At 38.9% G+C, this 16,167-nt stretch overlaps 1 protein-coding gene across 1 annotated transcript in view; it reads left to right on the forward strand.

Moving 5' to 3' along the window:
- Positions 1-16,167, forward strand: part of CPA6 (carboxypeptidase A6) — a 273,139-nt gene that overhangs the window by 54,149 nt on the left and 202,823 nt on the right. Inside the window, exon 3 of the mRNA XM_065902593.1 lies at positions 988-1,028. Within this exon, the coding sequence (XP_065758665.1) occupies positions 988-1,028 (41 nt within the window). The remainder of the gene's footprint in view (positions 1-987; positions 1,029-16,167) is intronic.

Consider the following 16,167-nt stretch of genomic DNA (forward strand, 5'->3'; position numbering starts at 1 on the left):
CCTTGTGACTCAGCTGATAAAGAATCCGCCTGCAGTACGGGAGACCTGGGTTCAATCCCTGGGTTGGGAAGATCCCCTGGAGAAGGGAAAGGCTACCCACTCCACTATTCTGGCCTGGAGAATTCCGTGGACTGTATAGTCCATGATGTCGCAAAGAGTCGGACACAACTGAGCGACTTTCATACGTGTCAGGGTTGTTACTGCGTTTGGGGTTTCCTTTATTCTTACTTTTTTTTTTTTCTATTTGTTCTGTCAGTTACTGAGGGGAGATTGTTGATCTCTTGTAAGTGTTGATTTTGTATTCTGCTTTCATTCTGGCAGGTTTTGCTCCGTGTATTTTGGAGCTCTGTTGTTAGATACATATACATCTATAATCTTCCCTGCTGTGTTGACCTTTTGAAAAAAGGTGAAATGTATCTCTTGGTTTCTTTTCATTTTATTTGCCTTTAAGTCCATTTTATTCACTCCAGTTATCATATATATTGCTTGGTATATTTCTTTCATCTTTTAACTTTCAATATATTCATGTTTTTTACTTCAAAGTGTCTGTATCTTACTTTTTAAATCTCATCTAATGATTTCTGCCTATTGATTGGAGTATTTAATTCATAACTTTTGATATGATTGGATTTGGTTGTCCATTTTATTTTCCATTTCTCTCATGACTTTTTTTATATATTCTTTCTATAAAATTAATATTTTTGTATGAAATTTTAATTTCTCTGTTAAAATTTGTAGCTCTATTTCTTTGCCACTACAATATGCCTTTTTTAACTTCTAACAACCCATTTCAAGTTAATACTGGGGTTTTTTTACATAAAATATGAGAACTTGATATAGATCTGTACGTTCATTCTTTTTTGCTATTATGTCATATACACTTCATGAATGTAAGTTTTAAACCCAATAACACCATTTAATTATTTTTGCTTTAAGAAGTCATATCTTTTTTTAATTTTTTTTATTTTTTATTATTTTTTTTATTAGTTGGAGGCTTTAAAAGAAGTTCAGAAAACAAAGAAAAAATTGTAAGTAGAAATACGTGTATGCATATGAGTAGGCCTATTTGTGCCTATATATACATATGTACACATACTTATACGCACATAAAGGCATACCACATACACTTATACCTATATCCCAGTGCTCTTACTTCCCTCCTTTGGATCTTAGTAACCTTTTGATATCACATCTCCTTAGTCTGAAAGACTTTTTAAAAGCATTTCTTGTAGTGTAGGTCCATTGGCAATTTGCTGAGTTTTTGTTTTACTTGAAAATAGTTTTATTTTACCCTCATTTAGAAAGAGTCCTTTCCCTGGAAAGAGAATCCTTGACCAAAGTTCTCTTCTTTCAGCACTTTGAATATGTCTTTCCAACATCTGTGGTCTTCGTTGTTTCTGATGAGAAGCCAGCCATTATTCATATCATGGTGAACCTCTATGTGCTGTGTCATTTTTATATTGCCTGCTTTCAAGATTTTCTCTTTACCTTTGACTTTCAAAAATTTGATTGATCAAGTTTTTGGTATTATTTTTTTTCACTTTAGTTAATACATTTTTCATCTCTAAAATGCCCATTTGGATCTTTTTATAGTTTTCTTCTCTTTTGTATTCACTATCTGTTTATATTCTTTAATTTCTTTAATTTTCTTTAATTAATTTTCTTTAATTTCTTGAACATAATTTAAGTTTTTGAGTATATTTATAATAACTGTTTGAAATCTTCATCTTAAATCCAACATCTGAGCCCACTCAAAGTCAGTTTCTAATGACTATCTTTTTCTAAATATGAGGCATATTTTCCAGTTCCTTTTCACATCTCAATTTTCAGTTTAGAATTAGTAAATATTTGCAGATAATACTTGTAGTGACTCTGGAATGTGATTTCTCCTTTGGAGAGATTTTGGAGTTTTTATTATTAACATGTCTGGAGTTAAATTGAAATCCCCAGGTGCCATTTTTCTTTTTTTAAACCAGAGTCTCTTGAGGGGCCGTAGGGGAATTTCTCCCCTGCACCTTCAAATTAGATGTCAGACAATAATTTGAGTAAAGATTAGGCTCAGATGGGGCTTCCTTGGTGGCTCAGATGGTAAGGAATCTTACCATTGTCTCCTGCAATGCAGGAGACACATGTTCAATCCCTGAGTCAGGAATATCCCTGGAGAAGGCAATGGCAACCCACTCCAGTATTCTTGCCTGGAGAATCCCATGGACAGAGGAGCCTGGTGGGCTACAGTCCGTGGGGTTGCAAGAGTAAGACACAACTGAGTGACTAAGAGTATCACAACTAGGCTCAGAGACTGCAAGGCAGTAGTTCTTTCGTCCTCTTTTGCTGTGGATGGCAGTACACGTTCAGAGGTGCGGCATATTCACAAGCCCTCCTGCTTTTAATTTTTGTTACTTTCCCTGGAGTATCAGATGAGCACTCACAGTGTTTAGCAGTCAGCCAGGGAAGTTTATTATATCTGCTCTTCTATAGTTCTTTCATATCCAAAATCTCTCTTGAGTTTTTAACTGCTTTCCCACCAGCTCCTAATGGAGTCTGTCACCTCCAGCTGGTAAATGTGTGGATTTTCAATGCCCACATTGGGTAGCTGGTGGAGGATAGGAATACTTCCAGGACCAATGCCCCCCTACCAAAAAAAATAACAGCTGCCAACCCATAGTTCTTATTCCATGCAATATCAGTTTCTCATAAATAAACATTTATCAACTTGCTGCCTATATTTGGTTGTTTTTCCAGTGCCCTGAAGAGACTGTTGTTAATAATTTAGTCTAGTGCATAGTCATTTTCTATGGAGAATAGTCATCTGACCTTCACATGCTGTCATCACCAGAAGTAGAGTCTATAGGATTATTTTGAGGATGAAAAGAAATAGTGTACATAATGCATTGCTTGGGCTTCCCTGGTAGATCAGACAATAAAGAATCTGTCTACAATATGAGAGACCTGGGTTCAATCCCTAGGTCAGGAAGATCTACTGGAGAAGGAAATACCAACCCACTCCAGTAATCTTGCCTGGAGGATTCCATGCACAGAGGAGCATGGCGGGCTACAGTCTATGGGGTCACAAAGAATCAGATACTGCTGAGCACCTAACACACACACAATGCATTGGGTACAGTGGCTGGCACGTGGTAAGTACTCAATAATAGCTATTTCTGTTATTGTTCTTTTTACTTAATAGACTCTAGTTCCCCCCCCCCCCCCGACTAGGTCCCCAGCATGACTCATTCATTTTCTTCTCTGGAACAGAGCATCTAAACTATATGCAGGGAAATCCATCTTACCAACCCTGAGGTTGCCTATCGTCTCCACCTCATGCAGGAGTCCAAATTCCCCAGTTTACCCAAATATTTCATACAAATACTCTCATTGTCCACATGTGCTGTGACATGGAAAGGTTTAGAAAGCACTACTCTTGAGAACAGCGCAGAGTCGGGGCCTGATTGGACTTTGTAGGTCAGCTTTCAAGCAGGTTTTTTGGGAACAAATCTTTTAAGGAATATTTTCAAAGTTCTCTAGAAGAGGAGTTCATCTGCATATAAGACCATCCATTCAGCAAGTAATCTTGACGACTTGAAATGTGCCAGGCCCCTTTGCCCAACTTCCACTAATTTCAGAGTAAAGCAGAGGTCCTGACTCCCACCATGGCCCATGGTATGTTCTACCTTCTATGAGTGTCCTGTTTCTCCTGATAGTTTATGCAATTGTGTGTATGCTCAGTCATATCCGGCTCTCTGTGACCCCATGGACTATAGCCCACCAGGCTCCTCTGTCCATGGGATTCTCCAGGCAAGAATACTGGAGGGGGTTGCTGTGCCCTCCTCCAAGGAATCTTCCCAACTCAGGGATGGAACCCATGTCTCTTGCATCTCCTGCACTGACTCTTGACCACTGAGCCCCCTGGGAAGCTCAGTTTGTGCACCAGGGTAATTTAAAAGTCCCTAACTAAGTTTGTTGGCTTTACCAAAGTCAAGTGGGTAGAGGGTGTATGTGCAGGGGGAGCTCTAATAATAGCTCTGAGTATCCTATCAGTTGTTCTGTATTTGTAGGGAGTGCCATCTTAGTTCTGTAGAATTTTAAAAAAGAAAGTTATCCTGGTCTACACAGTTTACAAACGCTGCATGGTAAACAAAGGAATTTTGTTCCACAGTTATTTTCCTGTTTGGGGCCAGTCTTTTCATAGTCATCTATACACCGATACCGTTGCAGCCATCAGCCTCATTAACTAGAGATGGACATCAAGGTGGGGCTCAGGGTCACTGATGGAATTTTTATTCAGGTTTCTATTCCTGCTTGAATTGGCCCCTCAGTAGAGTTCTTTGAGTCCTAGGCTTAGGATTTGTGTCCTAGGCTTAGCTTAGCATTGTCTATGCTATTTGGTAGGACTCTGTGAGTATATATTTACATTCATAGTTCTAGCATATTATCAGCCAATAAAGATTACATGTGAACTACTTTGAGTATTAATTTGTACTGATTATCTGTGCCCAGTTTGAAGCAAAGAGGTCAACACATTTTAAGGAGACCTATGATTTAAAGGAGAAGTACACTCACTTCTCATTAATAGGGCCTGTTGCTGCTTAATAAATCCATCAATTAAGGGTCAGCATTTCTGTGTGATACTAGGTTTAAAGAAAAAGAGCCTAGCATGCCCACTCTAGAAATCATATAGCTAAGGAATGCATGATATACACATAATAAGTTAGAGCAAGAAACTTCACTGTTAAAATTCTCCATAGTGTAAAAATGTTACCTTTTCATCATTAAAATGCTCTACAGAACAGTTTCAATAAAAATAGTACAGTGATGAAATGCGTTATGCGAGACTTATGAAGATAAATTATATTTTCAAGCAGCTGCCAGCACATAGTTCACACTTTAATAAGTGAAATATCCCTTAATCACACTCAGGTTCCTCTACTCTCTTGTTCTTTAAAAAATCTGTTTTTTGTCTGTGCACAGGCATCTGCTAGGACAAAAAGATGATGTGTCAATAAAACAACTCCAGATAGTTCATGAGGGAATTATTCTCTAGCAACCAAAAAGGTTTTTGGAGTTGATGCCAAAGATATGTTTGGAGTTTCATTTTAATTTATCACTTCATGTTTTGGTCCCTGAAGGTAATATTTTCCTTCTAAAATGGGCCTGTATTAGGTTATTTCCACTAAAAGTCAATTTCCTGACGTCTGTTCAGCATTTCAGGGTGCTATGGAGATAAACATTCAAAAAATTGAAAAATATAGGACTGGGAAGTAACTTGGTAAAGTGAAAGAGATATTTATATCTCAAGTTTAAATATCACAAGCCATCATAGGCACAGAAATATATGAGGAGCACTCAAGATTTGTCGCTCTTGTCTAATTGAACATGAGATCTTTATTTTTTATTGTATAAGATTATAACTTAGTAAATATTATAGATTTGTATCAGAAAAAGAAAAAAAGATTTGTTTGTTGCTCTTGACACAGTGTGGGGGCCAGGGATGCTCTCTCTCAGAGAGTTATTCGGAAGTCCAAACTCTTTCCATCTTTCCTGCCATCTTCTCTGGCCCTAGGGTTTAGTCATGGACCCTCTGCACTCCTTCTGCAAATGGAGAAAGGGAGGTAGAAAGGATTTTAAGGGAGATTTCAGGGGCCAGACCTAAAAGAGGCACACATCATTTCTACGTACATGCCAACCAGACTGGTCACCCAGGGTCACGTAGATGTTAGCAGATGAAAAATACAGTCTATGATGTGCCAAAAAGAGGGTGGGAAACAAAAATACTGAGCCCCACTAATCTCAGTCATGGAATTAGAGCTACGGGTTTATGTAAACTTGTAACAGGCACTCTGAACAGATGTATGAGGCCAACATGTCTTATTTCTAAAGAGAGACAAATAGTTGGTCCATATGTGAATTTCCTATCTTGTTTCCATAAGGTTTCCTTTTGTATTATTAAGTGAAAACAGTAAGTGACAAACACTTGCAATTATCAGACTATAATTTTCAAGTTAATGTACAGTTTTACCCTTCAAGAAATAGGATTTAGTTAGATTAGTCACTCATCCTTAATTATTTTGTTTATAAAAATGATTTGTACTATAAATATGTTGTAGATCAACTTGGATCATACTATGTGATATAGTTAAACTTGCCATCACAAGTTGGTATTCATTGGCATTTTGTTGTCTCTTGAAATATATCCCACATTTGAATATATAATGACGTTTTCCCTGCAACTTATCCATAAGTTGAATGTATATTTAAGCTAATTTTTAAAAAGTCTCTGACTGCAATATTTTCTTACTCCTACTTTTAATAAGAATTTCCTTCTGTAGTTACCTTTTCTAATGTGTCCTACATCAACTTCTTCGGTTGATATGGCTGTTTATCTTGCTTCTGAGCATTTAATAGGACTCTTAATTTCAGAACTTTGGACTCCTGAACACCAATATTGCTTTACATGCAGTTGGGGTTTAAAATAACACGCCTTTGAATAAGCACTGTGATCATTTGACTAAAAATATCACGTCTTCAAGAGATTGCTAGAATCAAATTTATTCATATTTTAAATTTATTTGACAAGGATAATTATTCATACAGATTTTTAAATTCTAATCTTGGGCAGTTGTTAATAATCATGTTACTTTAAGTTATTTATTTCTGTTATCTTTGACGACTTTAAATATATTAATCTCTGATATATTAGCCATTGATCTACCAAGACCAGTCAAGTCTTAACTACCAAATGAAATGTTATGAAATTTGATCAAGATTAATTGAGTACCTGTGAGATACAAAGATAAACAGCAATTCCCGCTTGCGTGCTCAGTCAATCAGTTGTGTCCAACTTTTTGTGACCACATGGACTCTAGCCCAACAGGCTCCTCTGTTCATGGAGTTCTCCAGGCAAGAATACTGGCGTGGGTTGCCATTCCCTCCTCCAGGGGATCTTCCCAACCCAGAGATTAAACCCAGGTCTCCTGTGTCTCCTGCATTGTAGGCATCTTCTTTACCCTCTGAGACATCTGGGAAGCCCCTAACCCGTATTTATTGAATTTTGCAATAACCCTTTGAGACAGGGACAGCTGCTGTAGTTGTCTTCACTTCACAGATAAGGAAACCAAGGCTTAGGGAAGTGAAGAGACTTGGCCAAGGTCACAGTGACAGATGACTGTAGAGCCAGAACCTGAACCTTGACTTTAAAGCCCAAAGGTGATGATGAACTACCATGCACTGCAGCTTATTAAATATGTGGTTACTAAATACTGGGCCCAGCGCTAAGACATTGCATGTCTGCATGTTTAGTTTGTATCACCAACAGCTCTATTAGAGAGGCAAGACAGTCAAGTAGCTTGCAAAAGATCACAAGCCTAGAAAATGCAAAAAATGTGATCTGAGGGGAAAAAAAGGACTGTCTGCCAGACCCCAAAGTTCCCCCATCCAATCTAGGTCCTCTGACCCTGAGTCTATTGTTCTGCCCTTGGTACATCAGACAGTGGCTTCACAAGACCCAGAAAACAGTCCTGGATCTTATCTGAGAACTCAGGGCTCATCATCCTACAAGTAGATGCCTAAAAAATGACAACCATCCCAGTTTGCCCAGAATTAAGGGGTTTCTCTGGTAATGGCTATTTTGGAGCTAAAACCAGAAAGTCCTGGATGAACCAGGATGCCTTGGTCACTGTAATTATCTGGTATTCTTCTGTCCATGAATGTGTCCTGAGGGAAATTCCTATTATTATCCCAGTTAATTTGCTATTCTGTTTCCTGGAAGAGCTAATTTATCAATTTGCTGTTAAGATGTCACCTCTAAGAAGCAAGAAAGGAGGAATTTAAGCCCTGACAGGTACAGATAACTTTGGGTAGACTGAGACTTTTGGACCCTGAAAACCCAGAGTAAAGACTATATATGAGTATCTATTGCTTCCTCGGTGGCTCATATGGTAAAGAAGCTGCCTACCAATGCAGGAGACATGGGTTCGATTCCTGGGTCAGGAAGATCCCCTGGTGAAAGGAGTGGCTCCCCACTCCAGCATTCTTGCCTGGAGAATTCCAGGGACAAAGGAACCTGGGGGGTCTCAAAAGAGTCAGACATGACTAAGCAACTAAACAGCAATGAGTATCCATTACATAGCAGTTTAGTTTAATTGAATTTTATTCATGAAAATTCTTTTCTTGAACTCTCTCACACTGATCATGTAAAAGTCATTTCTCATATAGTTTCCCATCCCCTAACCTCTTAAAAAATTTTTATTTGTTTTTATATTTTTGAGACACCACTCCCAAGTTCTCCCCTTCTGTAGCTAAGCAGTGTTCATAAATTTATTCCTTAGCTGACATGCCCTCTCAGAATAACCTCAGCATGTAAACTCTTCTTTCATACAGTTTGAAATCGCAAAATCCCCAAATCCCAGCTTGGAACCCAACCCAACCTCAAGCTCCTAACCATTTTGCTTGAGAGCCTACATACTAAAGCAAAAGCTCTGACAGTTTTCTTTTGCAGTCAAAAGTGGGTTGTGCTCAGCCAAGATAGAACCCCTCGGTCCAGAAACTCATAATTCCTGCTCTCAGCGCTTGCCTTCCCCCAAGTTGTTGTTGTTCGGTAGCTCAGTGATGTCCAACTCTTTGTGACCCCAATGGACTTCCCCCAAGTTATACATACATAATTCTTACTTGCTTTTTGGATTCTCCTATGTATATTCATATGATTAAGAGGTAATTTTTTAAAATTACTAGTGTGTGCCTGAACCAGGTCTTTTTTCTAAAATTGTGGTAGAACTGCTTCACAATGTTGTGCCAGTTTCTGTTGCACAATGAAGTGAATCAGCTGTATGTATGCAAAAATCACCTCCATCTTGGACCCCCACCCCACCTCTCTAGGTCATCACAGAGCACTGAGCTGAGCTCCTTGTGCTCAGGTTTCCACTAGCTAGGTTTCCACTAGCTGTCTACTTTACACATGGTAGTGTATATGTGTCAAACCTAATCTCCCCATTCTTCCCCCCCACCTTCCCCACTGCATCCACATGTCCATTCTCTATATCTGCATCTCTCTTCCTGTCCTGGAACAAGGTTCATCTGTACCATTTTTTTAGTTCCACATACATAATATACAATATTTGTTTTCCTAACTTACATCACTCTGTCTGACAGGCTTTAGGTCCCTCCTACTATGGAAAACAGTATGGAGGTTCCTTAAAAAACTAAGAATAGAACTACCATATGACCCAGCAATCCCACTAATGGGCATGTACCCTTAGAAAACAGTCATTCAAAAAGATACATGGACCCCAATGTTCATTACAGCACTATTTACAATAGGCAGGACATGGAAAGAGTCTAGATGTCCATAGACAGAAGAATGGTTAAAGAAGATGAAGTACATATGTACAATGCAAAGTTATTCAGCCATAAGAAGGGACAAAATTGGGTCATTTGTAGTGATCTGAACCAGGGTTTTATGAGAGTTGATTAATTAAATGACAGATGGTGGTAGCAGCCCTGGCTAAAGGGAGAATGTGACCCAAAAAAGATCCTAATGACTTGATCTTCTGTCTTGGTGATCTCTCTCAAATAGACAGTTGAGCTGGGTCACTCCCATGATAACTACTCACGTGGGTACTACTTGATAAGAGAAGTCATGAAGGGGCTCATGTGATGCTGTACTGGTACCAAAATGATTGTGTATTAAGCAGAACATGTGAAAATTTTACCTCAAGAGTCTAAATGAGATCCTGAGCAAAGAAAACATGTTCCAGTCATTCACTGATTCTCATTCATTCAACAGATACTTTTCTGAGCATTTGCTATGTGCCAGGCTTCATTCTAGCCATGTAGGCTCCACCTATATTACTTCATCTTCTTTAACCATTCTTCTGTTTATGGACATCTAGACTCTTTCCATGTCCTGCCTATTGTAAATAGTGCTGTAATGAACATTGGAGAAGCAACAGACAATGTATCAAACAGATGTGTGTGCTATTATTGAGCAGTATAAGGTGATATAAAGTTAAGGATAGAGGGGGAGGGCTATTTTGTTATTTTATTTTATTTTTATTGACCATACCGCACTGCATGTGGGATCCCAGTTCCCCAACCAGGGATCAAACCCATGCTCCCTACCTGGAGTTTCAACCACTGGACCACCAGGGAAGTCCCAGGGAGGGCTACAGTAGCTACTGAGATTGGAAAAGTGTTTTCCAATGAAATGATTAGGGCTTTGAATGAAGTGAGAAAGTAAGCTATGCCTGTGTCTGAGGAAGGAATCGTCCAGGCAGAAAGAAAGTTAGAATATAGATTAGTATCTTTGGTCAACTCAAGGAGATAGTGATACACCCCACAGACTAGAAAGTGACTATGAGAATGGCACCTGTGAATCCTCTTACAGACACCATGAGATGTTATTCCATCATGGGAGTTAATGACTCTGATCTTTAAATGTGTGCCATAGGACAAAAAAGTAGCTAGAGGGCCAGTTACATCAGGAGGATGCTGAGAATATAAAAATAGAGATACAAAAAGAAATCCCTGTAAGGTACAGGGTACTCTTTGACACGAGGCTTCTCAAGTGGTGCTAGTGGTAACCTGCCTGCCAATGCAAGAGACATGAGACGTGGTTTTGATCCCTAAGTTAGAAAGATCCTCTAGAGGAGGGCATGGAACCCACTCTGATATTCTTGCCTGGAGAATCCCATGAACAGAGGGGCCTGACCACCTATAGTCCACAGAATCATAGAGTTGAACACAACTGAAGCAACTTCACACACAAGCAATCACTCTTTGACACATCTGGATACCCAGCCAGAAAGGACCCTGCTCTTTGGGTGTCCACTGCTTCTGAGAGAGAGTGGGCAAGTTCCTGCCTCCCTAGGGTTGATGTTGGCTGAGACCTGTACAAGTGCCTAGATTTCCCAGGCATCAACTCAGTCTTGATCAGGGGAGAATCTGTGGTCTTTACACTAATTTGTTGGTATTTGGTTGTTCCATTGGCATCCATCCGCCTGTCATAAAAAAATCATCCCATGTGGAAGGATACTGGTGATTTGTTCTTGACGGTCAGGGAGGTAAGAACTTAGAGTTCCAACAACCCATCACCTTGAAGCTTTGCAGAACTGACAGATTATCAGGGATAGGAAACTTGTATTTGCATTTTCAGTGAAAGACTATAACAGGATGGAGAATGACCATGAAACATTTATTAAGCTCCTACGTGGATGACAGAATATGAGATGGTTGAATGGCATCACTCATTCAATGGACATGAGTTTGAGCAAGCTCCGGGAGTTGCTGATGGACAGGGAGGCCTGGCGTGCTGCAGCCCATGGGATCGCAAAGGGTTGGACACAACTGACCAACTGAACCGAACATGACACATGACAGTGATAAGCTTAAGCACTAGGGCAATGATGTGTAAGACAAACTTCTGATGTCAAGAACTCTCTCATCCAATGTAAAAAGAAATCAGAATTGCCTATCAAAAATTAATTAAGGATGACAAGTACCTGAACTTTTGAGCTTTGTTCTGAGAAGCTCTTAGATAACTTAGGAAAATTATTAAGTTACTTACAAACTTTCTGTCTTAGTATGCAAGTCAATAATTCAGGCAATAAAAGCAAAAATACATATAGGAGCTTCATGGATTAGAGTCTTAAAGGATCCATTAAGGAAATGGGACTTAAACCACTTCTCGAAAACTGGAAGAACTTGAATAGGCTTAAAGGAGAGTGTTCCTCATGGGGGGAATATTGTAACCAGGCAAAGAGACTATGATTCACAGGTAATGTTGGAAACCTGTTTAGTTCAGCCTGGCTGGAATAGTAAGAAGTAAGTTTGGAATGATTACTGGAGATCAGAAGGTGGAGGATTGTGTGTGCCAGACTAGGAATTTGAATTGCATCCTAAAGCCAAGGGGAGATGCCACTGGTTCTGAAGAAAGCCATGGTATATAAAAATTTACTGAGACTGAGTTAAAGGGAATGGATGACAAATAACAGAGCCTAAGGCAAGAAGAGTTGTTAGAAAAATTACTGTAGTCGGTAGTTCAGGTGTCAGATGATGTGATGTTTCAAGTTGGGTGAGTTGGACAAAGGTTGACCTAAGTGGTTGAACAGGGGACCACAACTTCTACTTTTAACCAAGACCGATCAGCAGAGATTGGCTCTAACTTCCTGCATAAAACAACTAAGAAAACAAAATGAAACAATGGTATTCAGATACTGAACATCAGACCTGACAATGATCAATGAGAAGAAACAAATAAGGTTAGTAGTCTGATTGCTCCAGCTTCCTTACTAGAGTTTCCAGGAAGCAGTTGGGGTAGGGGTTGGGGGAAGGCTGAGGTGGAGCCTAAAATTCTCCCTGAGTTGAGGAGACAAAGTTGAGAGTGGAAGGTATAGCTTATGGGGAAAATACAGGAAACAAGAAAGTTCCAGAGATCTGCAGGGAGCTCCTCAAATCTTCCACTGAGGATTAATCAACAAATCAATGTGAAACTACTCAACCCTGGAGAAAGAACCAGCACAAAGATTAAAGAGAACCTGTATTCCAGGTAGGGCAGGAATGCAGGAATAGTTTATCTTCCCAAAGGATTGTTGTTGTTGTTCAGTCACTCAGTTGTGTCCAACTCTTTGCCACACTGTGGGCTGAAGCACACCAGGCTTCCCTGTCCTTCACCATCTCCCAGAGTTTGCTCAAACTCATGTCCATTCAGTCAGTGATGCCATCCAACCATCTCATCCTCTGTCGTCCCCCTCTCCTCCTGCTTTCAATCTTTCCCAGCATCAGAGTCTTTTCTAATAAGTTGGCTCTTTGCATCAGGTGGCCAAAGTATTGAAGCTTCAACATCAGTCCTTCCAATGAATATGCAGGATTGATTGCCTTTAGGATTGACTGGTTTGATCTCCTTGCTGTCCAAGGGACTCTCAAGAGTTTTCTCCAACACCACAGTTCAAAAGCATAAGTTCTTTGGTGCTCAGCCTTCTTTATGGTCCAGCTGTCATATGTGTACATGACTACTGGAAAAACTATAGCTTTGACTATATGAATGTTTGTGTCCCAGAGGCTAGAGTAGAAAAATCCTCTTCATTCATAGGAGCTCAGGGACAGAACTAAGAAGGATCTTCCTGTAGTAGTGGAACAAAAATGATATGTAGAACAGAAGCTATTCTAATCCTAACTAGCAATGCTTCAAAGCAAGGCAAGAGAATCAAATTGTGTTCAGGTACCTTAACTTTTAAGAACAGAACTTAAAAATATTAGAATACAAAAAATGTCCGAGACCCCCAAGTTGGAATTTTTTACCCCATGACTGGTGTTCAAATCAAGTATTACCAGGCATGCAAAAGAGTGTTTGATGTATGAGACAAGGTACTCGGGGCTGGAGCACTGGGATGACCCTGAGGGATGAGATGGGGAGGGAGGTGGGAGGGGGATTCAGGATGGGGAACACATGTACACCCATGGCTGATTCATGTCAATGTATGGCAAAACCACTACAATATTGTAAAGTAATTAACCTCCAACTAATAAAAATAAATAGAAAAAAATAATAATAAATAAATAGAAAATCCAAATACAAAATTCTAAAAAAAAACAAAAACAAACAAAAATCAATACTCAAATGATTTCTTTCTGGATGATAGATGTTTCTATACATGTGTATGTGTGTGTTTCATGTATGCTCACATATATAGTCATGTGAAAGGCTTGTAAGTTTACCTAACTGCATTGAAAGTAGCAAACACTTATGTTAAATTACACTTCGTGTGAATGGAAACAGATGGCATTCTCAACTCATGTCTAATCTGTTCTTCTGTTCAGAGTGACATAAAGACGGCAATCCTGGGGAAAATGCATTTTAATACTAATCTTTAAGAAAAGGACAATGAATAGCTTTAAGTCCAGCCTGCACACAAGTTAGTTTTATATGTGTGTCTTGTGCTCCATGGCTTCCATCAAAAACAATGCATAATCCCCAGCACAGCCCGCCTCCAAGTCTATATTATGATCACCACCAACAATTGCAGCCAAGGAGTAACAGGATGCACCACTTACGGAGGAAATGAGACAATTAAGTCCTAACAGTCTTGGATCTAAGCCTAACAATAGATTGAACTATGTGAGGAAATGCTCTATAAGCAGTAAACAGCCATTCATGTGAGAACAAACTAAAACCCGGTAGAACGCTTATTAATTTGGTGAGGGTGCTTTGGCTAAACAGTTCTTGATTGTGACTTCCTATCCATCAAAATCATGATAACTATTGACACCCCTGGCTATTTTGCCATTTGATTACTTTATGTAGGTAAAGATATTTCCACTCTGGAATCCCAACTATCAAACTGATTAGCATAAGCTTTTGTTGAACTTTTAGTAGTAAAAAGCATAGTATGCAGTACTCAAGTCAATGATACGAAATTGAGAATGTTTAGCTTAGCACATTATCAATAAAAAGACTTTCAGAGGCATTCAAATCCATTCAAAACAGATGCCTAGAAGCATTTTGTCTCAAGAGTGTTTTCTCTTCCAAATAGTAAGTAAGGTTTTTAACACAGAGGCATATGTTTGAGCTGAGCAAAAATGTCCTTTCTATAAAAAAGTGGGGTAACACCGAGAACTGTTTAATCAATAAGCTCTTATGGATAGAATACATGTGGTATGCTTTTGGTTTTTAGAATGTTTGAGGCTATTTTTTACTGTGAGCTTTTTATTGGCATATAGTATGCAAGTATAACGTATGAAAAAGAAGTTTCATACACACAAACCATAGGTGTTCAGTTGAATGACTTTTCAGAAAATGACCAGATCCATGTAACTGATAACTAGACCAAGACACAGAGTATTGCCAGCACCTCCCAGTCCCTGCCCCTCCCCTCAAGGATAACCAGCATCCTAACGTAACATCATTGTTTAGTTTTACCTCTGTCTGAACTTTATATTAAAGGAATCACACTCAGGATCTGGGCTTCCTTCTGTCAGCATTCAGAAGGGTGTCCATGTCTGTGCACTGTCATTGTGTTTTGTTTTTATCTAATAATATACCCACTCCTGGGTTATTTCTAGCTTGGGGCCTAACAAATATTACTGCTATGAACATTCCTGTATGTGTCTTCTGCTGAACATATGAATGCATTCTGTCGGGGATATAGTAGGAATTGCTGAGTTACTGGGTAGCTTTAGTAGATACTACTATAAACAATTTCCCCAAATAGTTGCAACAATTTACACTTCCATCAGCAAGCATTATTGTTGCACAATTTGGCAAATTCTTGATATAATTTGCCTTTCATCTGAGCTATTCCTGTGAACATGTGGTAATATTGCACTGTGTTTTGGCTTGCATTTCTCTGATGACTAACAAAATGCCATTTTGTATGTTTATTGGCTATTTTGGATGTCTTCTTTCATGAAGAACCTATTCACATCCTTTGCTTATATTTCTAATGGATTATTGTTTCCTGTTAAGCTCTGAAAGCCCTTTATATATTCTGGACATATGGTTTTATTGGCTACATGTAGAGTAATTATAATAATTTTTTTAAGTCGTTTAGTCATGTCAGAAATACACGACCCCATGGACTGTAGCCCACCAGGCCCTTCTGTCCATGGGATTGTCTAGGCAAGAATACTGGAGTGGGTTGTATTCCCTTCTTCAGGGGAATCTTCCTGACCCAGAGATCCAACCTGGGTCTCCTGCATTGGCAGGTGGATTCTTTACCGTCTGAGCCACCAGGGAAGCCCAATTGTAATAATGATTTGTAACAAATTCTAAATGTCCTCTTGCATTTTATGCTGTCTTAAAAAAAAAACATATCTATTTATTGAAGTAAAGTTGATTTACAGTGTTGTGTTAGTTTCAGGTGTATAGCAAAGTGATTCAATTACGTATATATATGAGTACACACACACACAGACATATGTGCTTCTTCAGATTCTTTCTCCTTATAGGTTATAACAAAATATTGAGTATATTTCCCTATGCTATGCAGTAGGTCCTTCTATGGTGCCTTTTGATGAAGAGAACTTTTTTTGTTTTATTGCAATCTAATTTATCAGACTTTTTTAGTTTTGGCATTTTCTCTGTTCCTTTTAATAAATCTTTGCCTACTCTGAGGTTTTGAAGATATTCTATTTTTTTTTCAGAAATCATTGTTTTCTCATTTAGAGCTACAATTGACA

Source organism: Muntiacus reevesi, chromosome 12 (genome assembly GCF_963930625.1).
Source record: "Muntiacus reevesi chromosome 12, mMunRee1.1, whole genome shotgun sequence".
Classification (NCBI taxonomy): domain Eukaryota; kingdom Metazoa; phylum Chordata; class Mammalia; order Artiodactyla; family Cervidae; genus Muntiacus; species Muntiacus reevesi.